General features: G+C 44.1%; 1 protein-coding gene across 5 annotated transcripts in view; it reads right to left on the bottom strand.

Annotated features, from left to right (window-relative positions):
* Positions 1–2,362: 2,362 nt before the first annotated feature.
* LOC101937890 (carbohydrate sulfotransferase 5) overlaps positions 2,363–18,003 on the bottom strand; it is a 31,559-nt gene continuing 15,918 nt past the window's right edge. For 2 of the 5 annotated variants that reach the window (XM_065567717.1, XM_065567720.1), the window contains exons 2-3: positions 12,372–12,451; positions 2,363–11,787 (exon numbers count right to left, since the gene is read on the bottom strand). In XM_065567717.1, coding sequence (XP_065423789.1) covers positions 10,579–11,760 — 1,182 coding nt within the window. In that variant the 5' untranslated portion in view covers positions 11,761–11,787; positions 12,372–12,451 and the 3' untranslated portion in view covers positions 2,363–10,578. Of the gene's footprint in view, positions 11,788–12,371; positions 12,452–15,654; positions 15,847–18,003 lie in introns of all 5 variants that reach the window. The other 3 variants (XM_065567718.1, XM_065567721.1, XM_065567722.1) reach the window with 2 other exon arrangements.

The raw sequence follows: 18,003 nt of genomic DNA, 5'->3' as shown, positions 1-18,003 counted from the left end.
TGACGGCTAGTGGTGTTCTGTTACTTTCTTTGTTGGACCTGTCTTGTAGTAGGTGACTTCTCGGTACCCTTCTGGCTCTGTCAATCCTTTTCTTCACTTCACCAGGTGGGTATTGCACTTTTAAGAATGCTTGATAGAGATTCTGTAGGTGTTTGTCTCTGTCTGAGGGATTGGAGCAAATGCAGTTGTATCTTAGAGCTTGGCTGCAGACAATGGATCACGTGATGTGGTCTGGATGAAAACTGGAGGCATCTAGGTAAGTATAGTGGTCAGTAGGTTTCCGGTATAGGGTGGTGTTTATGTGACCATCGCTTATTAGCACTGTAGTGTCTAGGAAGTGGACCTCTTGTGTTGACTGGTCCAGGCTGAGGTTGATGGTAGGGTGGAAATCGTTGAAATCTTGGTGGAATTCCTCAAGGGCCTCCTTTCCATGGGTCCAGATGATGAAGATGTCATCAATGTAGGGCAAGTAGAGTAGGGGCCTAAGGGGACGAGAGCTGAGGAAGCGTTGTTCTACGTCAGCCATAAAAATGTTGGCATACTGATGGGCCATGTGGGTACCCATAGCAGTCCCGCTGACATGAAGGTATAAATTGTCCCCAAATTTGAAATAGTTGTGGGTGAGGACAAAGTCACAAAGTTCAGCCACCAGGTTTGCCGTGATGGTATCGGGGATGCTATTCCTGATTTATCTCCTAATTGATTTATCTTGTTAGATTGACCTCACACTTGGTAAAGCAACCCCCATCCTTACATGTATTTATACCTGCTCCTGTATTTTTCACTTCATGAATCTGATGAAGTGGGCGCTAGCCCACAAAAGCTTATGCCCAAATAAATTTGTTAGTCTCTAAGGTGCCACAAGGAATCTTCGTTGTCAGTAATGAGAAAAGGCGGATATTTTTAATATAGGAATATTCACAAGTTGGTGGCAGCAATTGTGAGATCATCATGTTAAATGTGCAGAAAAACAAAATAGTGTGAGACATACGATAAAACAGTGAATTGGCATCAACCCTCCCCACCACATGTGCTCTCCTTAAAGACTTTTATCTCAGGTGCTCATCCTAAAACTTTGCGTCTGCACACTAACCCTAAAGCACAGACACTGGGTGTCTCTCATTGCCTTGGAGGCTCACCCTAAAAAGCACTGGAGAGATATGGGGCTTGTGTAAGTTTTTAATTTACAAGGGCAGAAAAATTAGGAACAAAGAATGTTGGCCATACTTACAGGATGGGGAAACTCTATCCTGAGAAAGCTGTGACTCTGAAAAAGATTTTGGAATCACAGTGGATAAGCACCTGAACATGAGCTCCCAGTGTGATGCTGTGTCCAAAAGGGCTAATGTGATCCTTGAATATATAGACAGGGAATCTTGAGTAGGAGTGGAGAAGTTATTTTACCTCTGTATTTGGCACTGGTCCGATCACTGCTAGAATACTGTGTCCAGTTGTGATGTCCCCAATTCAAGAAGGATGTTGATCAACTGGAGAGGGTTCAGAGAAGAGCCACGAGAAGGATTAAAGGATCAGAAAGCCTGCCTTATACTGATAGACTCAAGGAGCTCAATCTACTTAGCGTAACAAAGAGAAGGTTAACAGGTAACTTGATTACAGACTATAAGCATCTACATGAAGAACAAGTATATGATAGTAGGCTCTTCAATCTAGCAAAAAAAGTTATAATACAAACCAGTGGCTGGAAGCTGAAGATAGATAAATTCAGACCGAAATAAGGCATATTTTTTTAAAGTGAGGGTAATTAACCACTGGAACAATCTACCAAGGGTTGTGGTAGATTCTCCAGCACTGGCAATTTTTACATCAAGACTGGATATTTTCCTAAAAGATCTGCTCTAGGAATTATTTTGGGGCAGGTCTCTGGTCTGTGTTGTACAGAAGGACAGCCTAGATCAGCGGTTCTCAAACTTTAGTAACCCAAGGACCCCCATTTTGATTTACAATTTTGCCACGGACCACCAAGGCCCTCGCTCAGCCCCAGGGCCTGCCCCCACTCCACCCATTCCCCCAATGCCCCACCTCCGCCCCTCCTCTTCCCCGTCTCTTTCTGTCCCCTCCCCTGAGCACCCCATCCCCACCCCAGCGCCTCCTGCACACTGGAGAACAGCTGTTCCCTGGCGTGCAGGAGGCACTGGGAGGAAGGGGGAGGAGTTGATCAGCAGGGCTTGTGGACCCCCTGGAGTACACTTGCAGATCCCCAAGGGTCCGCGGACCCCAGTTCGAGAAATACTGGCCTAGATAATCACAATGTTCCCTTTTGGCCTTGGAATCTATTAATCTATTGTGCAGCATGGCAATGTTAGGCTTCAGAAGGCTCTCCTTGCAATACAGAATAATATAATGAACAAAGGAAATTAAGTACTTTATTTTCCAACAGTAACTAGGCAGCATGTTAAACAGCAACTCCTAAAGTTAAACATTTTAAAATCCACAAGCCTGGATAACATCCAGGCAACAGTTTTAAAAAAATCAGCTGTGGTGCTCTCTGAGCCATTGATGTTAATATTTAACAAACCTTGGCATACTAAAGAATTTCCACCAGACTGAAAAAAAGTGAATGTTGCACCAATGTTTCAAAAGGGTAAACAGAATGATTTAGCTAATCATCGGCAGGCTAGTTTGACATCAATCCCATGAAAAAATCATATGAAAGCTGAGATGGATGGAATCAGTAAAGAATTAAAAGACAGCAGCATAATTAATTCCTAATCAATATGGTTTATGGAAAATAAGTTTTGTCAAGCAAACACGTTCTTTTTTAATGACATTACAAGTTTGGATGACATAATGTACTTAAATTTATTCGACATTGGTGAGGCCTCATCTGGAGCACTGTGTCCAGTTTTGGGCCCCACACTACAAGAAGGATGTGGAAAAATTGGAAAGAGGCCAGCGGAGGGCAACAAAAATGATTAGGGGTCTGGAGCACATGACTTATGAGGAGAGGCTGAGGGAACTGGGATTGTTTCGTCTCCAGAGGAGAAGAATGAGGGGGGAATTTGATAGCTACGTTCAACTACCTGAAGGGGGTTCCAAAGAGGTTGGAGCTCGGCTGTTCTCAGTGGTGGCAGATGACAGAACAAGGAGCAATGGTCTCAAGTTGCAGTGGGGGAGGTTTAGGTTGGCTATTAGGAAAAACTTTTTCACGAGGAGGGTGGTGAAGCACTGGAATGGGTTACCTAGGGAGGTGGTGGGATCTCCTTCCTTAGAGGTTTTTAAGGTCAGGCTTGACAAAGCCCTGGCTGGGATGATTTAGTTGGGAATTGGTCCTGCTTTGAGCAGGGGGTTGGACTAGATGACCTCCTGAAGTCCCTTCCAACCCTGATATTCTATGATTCTATAAGGCTTAATCCCACGTGACATTCTGATTAAAACATTGTGCTATACCAGGGGTTTTCAAACAGGGGGTCGTGAGGTTATTATTATGTGGGGAGGGTCATGAGCTGTCAGCCTGCACCCCAAACCCCACTTTGTATCCAGCATTTATAATGTTGTTAAATATATTTTAAAGTGTTTTTAATTGATAAGGGGGGAGTCACACTCAGAGGCTTGCTATGTGAAAGGGGTCACCAGTACAAAAGTTTGAGAACCACTGTGCTATACAAAATTGGTGTAGTATATTTCAAAAGATAGCTACCTGACAGATCTCAAAAGTAACTGTAAATAAGTAATTATCATCCAGGGTGTGTGTTTCTGGTGGCATCGCTCAGGGATCTGTTCGTTGCCTAAAGCTATTCAATGTCTTTATCAGTGATTTGGAAAAAAATATAAAATCACTGTGGGTAAAGTTTGCCAATGCCACAAGGGCTGATGGAGAGGTAAATAATGATAAGGATGGGTCAGTTACACAATGATTTGGATTGCTTGGTAATTTGGGCTCATTTGACCAACATCTGTTTTAATACACCTGAATGCCAGGTTATGCACATAGGAACATAGAATGTATGTCACACTTATATATGGGGGACTGTATCCTGGAAAGAAATGACTGAAAAGGACTTAGGGTTTATGGTGACAACCAACTGAACAGGAGTTCCCTGGATACTGCTATGGCTAAAAGAGACATGATTTATCTGTGGATGTATAAGCAGAGGAATATCGAATAGGAGGGTGGTATTACTTTCAAATACAATATTGGTGAGACCATTACTGGATACTGTGACCAGTTCTGCTGTCTACACTTTAAAAAGGATGTTGAAAATTTGAAAAGTCTTCAGAGCTTCAAGAATGATTTGAACTCTGGAAAACCTGAATTACATCAGGAGACTTAGGCAGTTCAATCTATTTAACATATCCAAGAGAAGCTTACAAGGTGACTTGGTTATACTCTATAAGAATCTATATGGGGAAAAGATTTCTGATAACAGAGGGCTTTCTAATTTAGCGGTCAAAGATCCAATGAACCTGAAGCTAGACAAATCCAGACTAGAAATAAGGTGAACATTTTTAACAGCAAGGGTAACTAACCATTGGAGCAATATACCTGGGATTGTGGTGAATTCTCCAACATTTGAAGTCTTCAAATCAAGATACTTTCTAAAACATGTGCTCTAGCTCAGACAGAAGGTATGGGTTTGATGCAGGAATCACTTAGTGAAATTCTACAACCTGCACGTTCCAGGAGGTCAGACTAGATAAGGGGTGGACAAACTACGGCCCGCGGGCCGGATCCGGCCCATCAGGGCTTTGAATCCAGCCCACAGGATTGCCACCCCCGTGTTGCCACGGGCCCCGCACCGCTCCCAGAAGTGGCCGGCACCATGTCCCTGCAGCCCTTGGGTGGGGTGGGGGGGAGCAGAGGGCTCCGTGTGCTTCTCTCACCTGCAGGGACTGCCCCCCACAGATCCCATTGGCCAGGAACGGGGAACTGCGGCCAATGGGAGCTTCAGGGGAGGTACCCACAGGCAAGGGCAGTGCGTGGAGCCCTCTGCCCCCACTCCCCCAGGGGCCACAGGGACATGGTGCCAGCCGCTTCCTGGAACGGCACGGGGCCGGGGCCGGGGCCGGGGCTGGGGCAGGCAGGGAGCCTGCCCTAGCCCTGGTGCGCACCACTGCCACCCCAGAGCTGCTCCAGGTAAACAGTGCCGGGCCGGAGCCCGAATGTCTCCTGCACCCCACCCCTCCAACTCCCTGCCCAGAGCCCCCTGCCTGCACCCCAACCCCGTGCCCTGAGCCCCTTGCACCCCTCCCTGCACCACTGCCCTGAGCCCCCTCCAGCACTGTGCACCCCCCCTGCACCTCAACCCCCTTCCCTGAGCCCCCTCGTACACCCTACACCCCTCCTCTGCCCCAACGCCTTGTCCTGAGCCCCTTCCTGCACACCGTACACCCTGCCACACCCTGCACTCCCTCCCACATCCCAACCCCCTGCCCCAGCCCTACATTCATGGCCCTGCATGCAATTTCCCCACCCAGATGTGGCTCTCGGGCCAAAAAGTTTGCCCACCCCGGACTAGATGATCATAATGGTCTCTTCTGGACTTAACATCTATTAGTATGGAGTACCTTAGCAGACCTGTTATACTTTTCATCCTGACCTCATTGGAATGCATGTGATGGTATGTTCAAAACTGAAAATCCTTGCAAAGTAGGGAGAAATATTAGGGTTTTGATAGTCATCTCCAAAGTTAAAAAACATGACAGATCTCTTTGGAATGCATGTTCTTGTTCCACAGGACAGTTGTTACAATATGTACTAAGTTCCTGTTATATTTCTCCTCAAGTAGGTTTAAATCATCACAGCACCCATACTGTGCTATGGTCTGACAGAGCAGCCCTTGCAAGGTACGGGGAATGATTAGGGTCCTGTTCTATTTTTCATCTACACAATGTTAAAAACATTGCATTGCCCCATAGGAATGCATGGGGTGTTCTTAGGAAGATCTTTTCAAATACCATTGTAGACAGGTGCTATCCTTTGGCATCCCTTTGTGGTCTGGGGAGGCCCTGCAGGCATACTGCCTCAGTTTCTCTCTGAGTCTCTGGAAATAATTTACTCACAGCAAAAGGTCTTTAAAATAATATTCCCCCTCTGCTAGGGTCTAATTAATTAAGCACCATCTGGATCCAAACAGAGCTCCCCTCCCGCCGCCTGCCTTAAATTCAGGGGATTTCACAGCCCTCCTTCCTGGAACTGCAGCTTTAAGTTCTGGCCTCCCCAACCTGTTACTCACCCCTCAAATCTAGGGGTTGCACAACCCTCTTCCTGGGCCTGGATGCTGGTTGGTTTCTTTCCTCCAGCAGCCATCTCCACTGGCTGGACTAGGCTCCTCCACTTCAGTCATCTGCCCCCAGCCACCTGACCCTTCCCGGGCATGTCTAATTAACCCAAATACCTATCTGAGCCAGCTAGGAGAGAAGAGCTGGGAGAGAAGTGCCCTGCCCACTTTACAAGGGTCTCTCTCCCCTAAGGGAACAGTGGTCTCGGTTTTTCTTATACCTTCCCACCCTCGCCCAAACATCCTCTAGCCAACTGACTGCTTCAAGGCCTGCACCTGCTTTTTCCTGGACACATGGAAAGGAGTCACTACTGCTTTGGACCTTAAAGGGCCACTGCCCTGTTACACACATGTATATACTAGGGCTGTCGATTAATCACAGTTAACTCAAGCAATTAACTCAAAACAAACTAACTCAATTAAAAAAAATAATCACGATTAATCGCTGTTAAACAATAATAGAATACCAATTGAAATTTATTAGAAGTATTTTTGAATGTTTTTCCACATTTTCAAATATATTGATTTCAATTCTAACACAGAATACAAAATGTACAGTGCCTACAAGTCCACTCAGTCCTACTTCTTGTTCAGCTAATCGCTCAAACAAGTTTGTTTACATTTACGGGAGATAATGCTACCTGCTTCTTATTTACAATGTCACCTGAAAGTGAGAACAGACTTTCACATGGCACTGTTGTAGCTGGCGTTGCAAGATATTTATGTGCCAGATATGCTAAACATTTGTATGTCCCTTCATGCTTCGGCCACCATTTCACAGGACATGCTTCAATGCTGATGATGCTCATTAAAAAAAATGATGCATTAATTAAATTTGTGACTGAACTCCTTGGGAGGAGAATTGTCTCCTGCTCTGTGGTTTTACCCTCACTCTGCCATATAGTTCATGTTATGGCGTCTCGGATGATGATCCAGCACATGTGGTTTGATTTAAGAACACTTTCACTGCAGATTTGACAAAACGCAAAGAAAGTACCTGTGACAGGTTCCCTCTGGGGTGCCACCTGGAACTGGGGTACCACTGAGCCCCCGATCCACCAGCCTGGGTTCCCTCTCACACTGTACTGCTGTGATAAGCTGCAAAGCTCTCCAGCCTGCACTTTTACCAGGATTCATACAGCTAGGGACACACCCAGCTGCACTTACATGCAGGCTGGCTGACCAGCCCCTGCATAGGAAGGCTACAGCCAAGACAACTCCCAGCTCCCCAAGCTCGCACCCCCTCTGGAGTATAAACCCAAAATTATACCGTCTTGCACTGCACAGGGAACTGTACAGCAGAAGCTCATAAAGTTCACCCCCTCCCTCAATGTGGAGAGGAACATGCAACAGCCTTTGCCCCTTGAACTATGATTCCCATACACTTCACTCCAACTCATTGATTTAGATAAAGCAAAACAAGTTCATTAACTACAAAAGATAGATTTTAAGTGATTATAAGGGATAGCAAACAGATCAAAGCAGATTACCTAGCAAATAAATAAAAAACGCAAACTAAGCTTAATATACTAGATAGTTTGGATATGAATTAGCAGATTCCCACCCTAAGAGATGATTCAAGCAGACTGCAGATTCTTACGGGGCAAGCTGCACATTCTTTACAGCTTGGAAGCTCCAGGTGTCTCATACACAGGCTAGAAATCCCTTTAGCCTATGTCCAGCACTTCCCCCAGTTCAGTCTTTGTTCCTCAGGTGTTTCCAGGAGTCCTCTTGTGTGGGGAGTGAAGAACCACAGATGATGTCACTCTCTGCCTTATGTAGCTTTTGCATATGGTGGGAACCCTTTATTCCAAAGCTTGATTCCCAGACCAGTCTGTGGAAAAATACTTACATCCCAAGATGGAGTCCAGCAACATGTGACCTGGTCACCTGCCCTTGTAGAGTCATAGCAGCTTCACTTACAGGCTGTCTGTGGTGTTCTCAGGAAGGCTCATCACCAGGTAGGAGATAAGCTTCTCCTAAGGCCTATTGTTTTCCCTAATGTCTCATTGTCCTGAATAGGTCCTTTCCAACCAGCTATCTAGACTGACAGCATCTTGTCTAGTTGGCATTACTGAGGTGTAACTACATTTGAAATACAGATACATAGTCAATATTAATAACTTCAGATACAAAATGATACATGCATACAAATAGGATAATCATATTCAGCAAATCATAACTTTTCCAATGACAGCTCACATGTCCCATCTTGCATAAAATGCAACATAATTATGCTATAACCGTATCATAATAATATCACTATGAAGAATATGGGGTGCGGTGTCACAGTACCAATGTGAGATTTGTAAAGGTAGCTACAGCACTTGACTCAAGGTTTAAGAATCTGAAGTGCCTTCCAAAATCTGAGAGAGATGAGGTGTGAAATATGCTGTCAGAAGTCTTAAAAGAGCAACACTCTGATGCAGAAACTATAGAACCCAAACCACCAACAAAGAAAATCAACTTTCTGCTGGTGGCATCTGACTCAGAAGATGAAAATGAACATGCGTCAGTCTGCATTGCTTTGGACTGTTATCAAGAAGAACCCATAATCAATATGGAAGCATGTCCTCTGGAATGGTGGTCGAAGCATGAAGGGGCATACAAATGTTTAGCATATCTGGCACATCACTTTCAGGTGACTTTGTAAATAAGAAGTGGGGAACATTATCTCCCATAAATGTAAACAAACTTGTTTGTCTTAGCCATTGGCTGAACAAGAAGTAGGACTGCGTGGACTTGTAGGCTCTAAAGTTTTGCATTTTATTTTAGAGTGCAGTTATGTAAAAAAAAAAAAATCTACATTTGTGAGTTGCACTTTTACTATAAATAGATTGCACTACAGTACTTGTATGAGGTGAATTGAAAAATAAATTTTCTTTTGTTTATGTTTTTACAGTGCAAATTTTTGTAATCCAAAATAATAAAATGAGCACGGTGCACTTTGTATTGTGTGTTGTAACTGAAATCAATATATTTGGAAATGTAGAAAACATCCAAAATATTTAAATAAATAGTATTCTATTACAGTTTAACTGTGCAATTAAAACTGATTAATCAGGATTATTTTTTAATCTTGAGATTAATTTTTTTTAATAGTTTGACAGCCCTAGTATATACTTAGTTGAGATTTTACCCAAACCACTTCCAAAATTAAGAGTTTAATGATTTCCCTCAATTAATATTAACTGTGTATCCAAAACTGATTAAATGTTCGATGATTTAATGCCTTTGTTCAGATGAAAAGTTTTATATTAGTCTTTATTTCTGCTTCAAGATTTGTTTCTGTCAAAGAATTGCATACGGAAGTATAAATAACACACAAGCTTCAAAGGCAGACATATTTGCTGTGGTGAATTTCATTAAGAAATGAAATGACTCTTCAGTACTACAACTAGAATTTGATTTTAAAAAAGCTGTAAATTACACAGATTGTAGAAGCAGGTCTGTTCCTATTATGTGTGTCATGGAGTTATAGAGCATATGATTATGTTCTTTTGAACAGGCTATTACCACGATGATTCCCTCATTCTAATTTTCTACTTCTATTTTCTGCTTTTAGATTCCATACTCCAATGCAAAAGCTCTACTCCAGTGCCTTGATCAAATAGCTGGTGAGAACTCTGCCATTCAGATCAGAGCACAGGTAAATCTATTGACAAAATAATTCAGGATTTCACAGCTGACCCAAAGATAGGTCATTTTTAGAAGTAACCTCAGTTCTCTGGTGTTTCCCAGGATGATCTGCACTACTGAAAATTAACACACACAAAAAGATTCAGACAAGTTTTCAAAAAACACAGAGCTGCAAAATAGCTTGAAGAGGTGTCAGGGGAGAATACAAAAGACAATATATCAGGGGATACTAAAAAAAAAAAAAAAAGAATGCAGAAAGCTGAGAGAATTTATGCCATCCTGATTTCCATGCATTTGTTTTTGAGATGATGTTGAGATTTCCTTAAAATGTTTAATCAAATGTTATCCTGAGTTTAATCAAAGTTTAAAAATTAAAGTATTACTCAATAAATAAAAAAGACATTTTCCATCTCCATTAATTCACCTTTGAAAGACATATAGTTTAACATATTAAATTATAATATTTACAAGATGCACCTCAGCTGTAAGTCTGCAAACTGACAAATCTCATGCTGCATTTCTCATTTGTTTCACATTCTCCAGTGTGTGAAATTGAAGAAAAAACAAACAAACTTCCATCACTTGAAAAAAATAGCAGCTAGGACTAGGATTAAATCTGACAGCCAAATCTTTTCATACTACCTACACATTGCACAGTAGATACATAAAATTTCCAAAAAACCTCTCAGAGTAATATGTCTTAGTTTTTCGGATTAAATGATGACCAACTGAACTGGTTTCTTTGTCTTGGCAACACTAAATCTAATGACAAATCTTTTTGCTCTTTCTCAGAATCCAGAAGTTTATAGCCAAGCATATTTATAGCACCTTTGCAGACTTCTTGTACTTTCTTAATTTTCTGGAAGGAAAGAATATTCCTCCAGGCCTGGGAAACGTTAACTGCATCTCGGGAGGTGATTTTGAAGGCTTCCCTTTTCTTTCCTGGTCCCTGGCCATGTGTGATATTATAGATCCAGCTTTCAAGTCTGGGGGTCAGTCTAAGATCTGCAAATGTATACATGTCTCTGATTTCTGATAAGGGATCTTGTACCAGATCTTCAAAACGGATCATCAAATAGCGATCTTTTAGAAATCTTGGAGGTTTTTGAGTAGCTGTTTCATAAATCTGAACATGACTTCTACAAATTTCCTGCATTACTTTATATTTGCTGTCCTCCACTTTAGTGCCATTGGTGCTCAGAACAATCCCATTGTCACGAGCTAAGGCTTTTACTGATTGTTCTCGTGACTTGGCAACAGCTCTGGGATCACGCACCAAGTGAATGATTTTGAGATTCAGGGAGAGGTCAGTGAGAAGGGGATAGAGAACTGTCAGATCAAAGAACCGGACCTCCTTGAGGACAATGTGGCTATAGGTCTTGCAAGCTTCCTCCACCTTGCTGAATGGGTACTTGCCACAAAGGGTCTTGCAGGCCATTTCATTGGTAATATCGGTGCGTTGAAAGGAATCACAGGCAGGAGCTGAACAGAGTGCCCGACTCACTGCCCACTGGAACAGATCGGACACATTTCTCTTCCAAGGCATGTAGGCATCAAATACAGACATGTCACACTTGAAGACAGACCTGACTAGGTCTCTAACAGCCATATGTAAGACTTTGGCACTGTTCTGGTACATCGTTACCCACACATGCCAGGCAGGTTCCATCAGGTAGAAGACATCAGGGTGTTGGCTAAACAGTTGGCCAACGAAGGAAGATCCTGACCTCCAGGAAGAGAGAATAAGGATGTGCACCCGAGATGGCTTCTCTTCAGACTGAGGCATGAAGCTGCTACGTCGAGCATACATAAATAGTAAGAATCCAGTCTGAATCATAAGGAAAACTACAACAATAGTGCTGGAAATCCGAAGTCTCATCATACTGGCTGAAGGAAAGCAACTAATACACTGAAAAGGGAGAGGAAAAAGCTGTTTAGTATTTGCTAACAACTGCAGTGGCATAATGACGATACAACTCACAGCAGAGGGGGAGGGATAGCTCAGTGGTTTAAGCATTGGCCTGCTAAACCCAGGGTTGTGAGTTCAATCCTTGAGGGGGCCACTTAGGAATCTGGGGCAAAATTCGTACTTGGTCCTGCTAGTGAAGGCAGGGGGCTGGACTCGATGACCTTTCAATGTCCCTTCCAGTTCTAGGAGATAGGCTATCTCCATTAATTTATTTATAATTTAGATAGACTACTGTACTGTTAAGACTTTTCTTTTTTGTATTTATGTGCTATGTTGGATAGAACTTGTTTCTGACTTATGGAGACTGCAGAGTGAGTCTATTGGCAAGAGAGCTGAGAAAGGTAGTAAATGGAATGGGAAAAAGGCAGTGCAAGAGTGAGCACAGAGTAGAAGGAAGTTTGGAGTGGGTATCTGGTGCTGCAGAGAGTAAGTTGTTCAACTGTTAGTATACGAAAGTAAATAAAATCTGTAAAATAAACAAATAAAAAAGCCTTAGCCTTTAACAAAGGTAATACAAGACTTACCACACTAGTTCAGATCTAGTCAGTATGCTGTCTCAAACAGCGGCCAAAACCAGATGCTTCAGAGAAAGGTGCAAGAAACCCTGTAATGCACAATCATGGAATGGCAATGTGCCCCAATAGGTGGTGGAGAGCATAGAAAATGTCTCAATTAAGTTGCAACAAAGAGTCCTGTGGCACCTTAAAGACTAACAGATGTATTGGAGCATAAGCTTTCGTGGGTGAATACCCACTTCGTCAGACGCATGTAATGGAAATTTCCAGAGGCAGATATAAATATGCAGGCAAGAATCAGTCTGGAGATAATGAGGTTAGTTCAATCAGGGAGGGTGAGGCCCTCTTCTAGCAGTTGAGGTGTGAACAACTACAAAAGCAGTTTCTCCTCCCTTGGTGATGATTATGCTCCAATACATCTGTTAGTCTTTAAGGTGCCACAGGACTCTTCATTGCTTTTTACAGATCCAGACTAACATGGCTACCCCTCTGATAAATTAAGTTGGATGGGACTTTAACAACACATGGTGAGGCTGAATGGAGCAGGGTAGGGAAGCAATTGGTTTAATTTATTTGTAATAGGACTCAGCTATCAAAAGTTTGGGAAATGTTGCCAAAGGAGAAGTTTGCTTCCTAACCCTCCCATCAGTTACAGTTCAGTTTATGTCCTGAAATATGAGGTTTTTTATCCCTTAAAAATGTTCCTATCCATTGTAATTTTGGATGTTCTCACATATGTCTGAAACATAGGTTGTCAACCTAGTACCCAGCCATAGAGTAAAATCACCAGCATAACAACAAACGGAGGTAGTAAGAGTTTAGGCAGCATGGGGGCAACCCAGTTTACTGCACAAAGTACACACTGTATACGGTGATTACAATGGCACCCATAGAGAAGCTCATGGCCCACAGAGCCCAAATACAACATCTTGATGCCAGAGTTGCTGAACTGGAGGAGCAGAGATGCAATCATATAAAGAAAACACAGCATATAGGAGCACTGTAACAGACTTACCTCAGCATTGACTACTCTGATCCTGCGTTTAAGGAAGCCAGTCTCATGATGGGAGTGTACGGGTTGGATCCCTTGGGAAGCCACCTGATATGCTGAGATACCGCTGAGTCTACCTGTTCTGTTAGCATGGACCCCCTTTAACCTGTCTTGCTGAGCCAGGCTCTTAAACCTCCTCTAACACGCACACAGGCAGGGCCACACCCAGCTGCAGATCAGCTCTGGAAAGACTCAGCTTTAGGGACTTGCTCCAGCACTCAGATGTCCACCTCCCTTGGAGTGCAGACCCAAAGATATATTATGAAATTCACCCCCTCCCTCAATGTGGAGAGAGGTGTGCACCCTGCCCCCCAGTTAAAAATTACAGAAACTGTGTTTAATAATAAAACAAATTTTATTAACTATAAAATACAGATTTTAAGTGGTAAAAGGGGTAACAAACAGAACAAAGCAGATTACTAAGCAAATGAAATCAAACATGCAAAATAAGTTTCACTAAAGAAATTGGTTACAAATAGTATTTCTCACCCTAGATATTGTTGCAGGCAGTTTGCAAAGTTTCTGTGGTTCAGAGTTCCAGGTATATTCCTTTTCAGACTGAACACGTCTCAGTCTGGACTCTCCCCTTGCCTTCCCATTTGCAGTCTTTCTTCTTGGGCCATAGAGAGGAGGAGTCCTGTTTGCTTTCCTCCCCACCCTTAAATAGGATTTACATAAGGCGGGAATCCTTTATTTCTCAAACTTGACCCCACTTCCGAAGAAGTCCCAGGTAATGTTTTAGTATCAGTTGACAAGACCACCTGACTCTGTAGGATCACAGTGTCCACGAGTCAGGCCTTGTCTACACTGGCAAGTTTCTGTACAGTAAAGCAGCTTTCTGTGTTGTAACTCCCCAGGTGTACACACTGCGAAGCCACTTAGTGAGCAGAAACTGCGCAGTTGCAGCGCTGTAAAAAAAGACCCCAAGAGGCGTACAGCTTTCTGCACTGGGGCTACAGTGCTGCGGTGCCAGTGTAGACACAGTAGTCAATTACAATGCTGCGATTGGCCTCCAGGAGGTGTCCCACAATGCCTGTTCTTGCCTCTCTGGTCATTGGTTTTAACTCTACTGCCCTGCCCTCAGGTGACCAACCGTCATCCCCACCCCGTAAATTCCTTTGGAATTTTGAAAGTCCCCTTCCTGTTTGCTCGGTGATGCGTGCAGTGGTCTCAGCACATCTTTCCAGGTGGCCATGCCTGCTCCATGCACCAGGCAATCCCCTGCTTGATGCAATGCCGAGCTGCTGGACCTCATCAGCATTTGGGGAAAGGATGCTGTCCAGTCCCAGCTGTGCTCCAGCCATAGGAATTATGGTACCTACAGACAGATTTCACGATGCATGACAGAAAGGGGCCATGACCGGGACACACTGCAGTGCAGGGTCAAAGTGAAGGAGCTGCGGAACACCTACCACAAGGCGCGGAAGGCAAACCGCCACTCCAGTGCTGCGCCCATGAGCTGCCGGTTCTACAAAGAGCTGGATGTGATACTCGGCGGCAACCTCACCTCCACTGCAAAGACCACTGTGGATACTTCAGTGGCTCGCGTGCCAGTCGAGAGTGGACCAAGCAAAAGGAGGAAATCTTGGACGAGGATGTGGAGGGGGACCCAGAGGCAGAGTATGACTTGGAGGTCAAAGATTCATGCAGCCAGGAGCTCTTTTCTACCCTGGAGAAGGCTAGCCAGTCACAGCTGTAGGATGTTGGTGAAGCGCAAACAGGAGAGGAGGCCCCTGGTAAGTGAATTTGATTCATGCACTTTTCCCGGCCATCCCACGTTGATGTTGGTGAAATGTCCCTTGTGATCCACCAGTGCTTGCAGCACCACTTGCGGTTTATGTACTGGTTGGCAAGGTGGCCCAGTGCCAAGATAGGGATATGCGTTCCGTCTCTCGCCCCACCACAGTTAGGGAACCCCATTGCAGCAAAGCCATCCACTATGACCTGCACATTTCCAAGAGTCACGACCCTTGATAGCAGAACATCAATGATTGCATTGGCTACTTGAATCACAGCAGTCCCCACAGTAGATTTGCCTACTCCAAATTGATTCCCAACTGACCGGTAGCAGTCAGGCGTTGCAAGCTTCCACAGGGCTATCGCCACTCGCTTCTCAACTGTCAGGGCAGCTCTCACCTTGGTATTCCTGAGCTTCAGGGCGGGGGAAAGCAACTCTCAGAGTTCCAGGAAAGTGGCCTTACGCATGCAAAAGTTTCGCAGCCACTGGGAATCATCCCATACCTGCAATACTATGCGGTCCCACCAGTCTGTGCTTGTTTGCCAGGCCCAGAATCGGCGTTCCACTGTATCAACCTGCCCCACTGCCGCCATGATGTCCCAATTGCCACATCCTGTGCTTTCAGGAACATCTGTGTCCATGTCCTCCTCACAATTGTTCTCGTGCTGCCGTCTCTTAGCCAGGTTCTGCACATACTGCAATATAATGCGTGAGGTGTTTACAATGCCCACAACAGCAGCAGTGAGCTGAGCAGGCGCCATGCTTGCCATGCTATGGCGTCTGCATGGGTAACCCAGGAAAAAAGGTGCGAAATGATTGTCTGCAGTTGCTTTCACAGAGGGAGGGAGGAAGGGAGGGGAGACTGACAACATGTACCCCAAACCACCCGCGACAATGTTTTTGCCCCATCAGGCATTGGGAGCTTAACCCAGAATGCCAATGGGCAGTGGAGACTGTGGGAACTGTGGGATAGCTGCCCACAGTGCACCGCTCCGTGAGTCGATGCTAGACACAGTACTGAGGACGCACTCCGCTGACTTAATGCGCTTAGTGCGGACATACACAATCGCTACCACCATGATTTCAATAATTTCCATCCCACCATCAACCTCAGCCTAGATCAATCCACACAAGGGGTCCATTTCCTGGACACTACTGTGCTAATAAGCGATGGTCACATAAATACCACCGGAAACCTACTGACCGCTATACTTACCTACATGCCTCCAGCTTCCACCCAGGACACACCTCACGATCCATTGTCTACAGCCAAGCTCTAAGATACAACCGCATTTGCTCCAATCCCTCAAACAGAGACAAGCAGCTACAAGATCTCTATCAAGCATTCATAAAACTACAATACCCACCCACTGAAGTGAAAAAACAGATTGACAGAGCCAGACGAGTACCCAGAAGTCACCTCCTACAAGACAGGCCCAACAAAGAAAATAACAGAACACCACTAGCTGTCACCTTCAGCCTCCAACTAAAACCTCTCCAGCGCATCATCAAAGATCTACAACCTATCCTGAAAGATGATCCCTCACTCTCACAGATCTTGGGAGACAGACCTGTCCTCGCTTACAGACAACCCTCCAACCTGAAGCAAATACTCACCAGCAAACACACATCACTGAACAAAAACACTGACCCAGGAACCTATCCTTGCAACAAAGCCCGATGCCAACTCTGTGCACATACCTATTCAAGTGACATCATCATAGGACCTAATCACATCAGCCATACCAGCAGGGGCTCGTTCACCTGCACATCTACCAATGTGATATATGCCATCATGTGCCAGCAATGCCCCTCTGCCATGTGCATTGGCCAAACCGGACAGTCTCTACGCAAAAGAATTAATGGACACAAATCTGACATCAGGAATCAGAATACTCAAAAATCAGTGGGAGAACACTTTAACCTGTCTGGTCATTTAATGACAGACCTGCGGGTGGCTATTTTACAACAGAAAAGCTTCAAAAACAGACTCCAATGAGAGACTGCTGAGCTGGAATTGATATGCAAACTAGATACAATCAACTTAGGCTTGAATAAGGACTGGGAATGGCTGAGCCATTACAAACATTGAATCTATCTCCCCTTGTAAGTATTCTCACACTTCTTATCAAACTGTCTGTACTGGGCTATCTTGATTATCACTTCAAAAGTTTTTTTTCTCTTATTTAATTGGCCTCTCAGAGTTGGTAAGACAACTCCCACCTGTTCATGCTCTCTGTATGTGTGTGTGTGTGTATATATATATATATATTGAGGATATATATATGTTCCATTCTATATGCATCCGAAGAAGTGGGCTGTAGCCCATGAAAGCTTATGCTCTAATAAATGTTAGTCTCTAAGGTGCGACAAGTACTCCTGTTCTTTTTGCGGTTACAGACTAACATGGCTGCTACTCTGAAACCTGTCTTTGAGTATAGTTTTTCAACCAGTTGTGCTCCCCCTTATAGTAATTTAATCTAGACTATATTTCCCTAGTTTGCTTATGATAATGTTACATGGGACTATGTCAAAAGCTTCACTACACTCCAGATATATCGTGTCTACTGCTTCCCCCTTATCCACTAGGCCAATTACCCTGACAAAAAAGGAAATTTGGCATGATTTGTTCTTGACAAATCCATACTGGCTATTACTTATCACCTTATTATTCTCTAGGTTTGAACGAATTGATTGTTCAGTAAGTTGTTCCAGCACCTTTCCATGTTCAATGTCAGGCCAATTGATCTAAAATTCCCCAGGTCCTCCTTTTTTCCCCTTTTGAAGATAGGTACCATGTTTGCTCTTCTTCAGTTGTCTGGGACTTCACCGGGCCTCCATGAGATCTCAAA

Source organism: Chrysemys picta, chromosome 14, assembly GCF_011386835.1.
Source record: "Chrysemys picta bellii isolate R12L10 chromosome 14, ASM1138683v2, whole genome shotgun sequence".
NCBI classification, from domain to species: Eukaryota; Metazoa; Chordata; order Testudines; family Emydidae; genus Chrysemys; species Chrysemys picta.
Note: the sequence above shows the minus strand (reverse complement) of the source record. Positions and strands in the feature narration are given on the sequence as shown.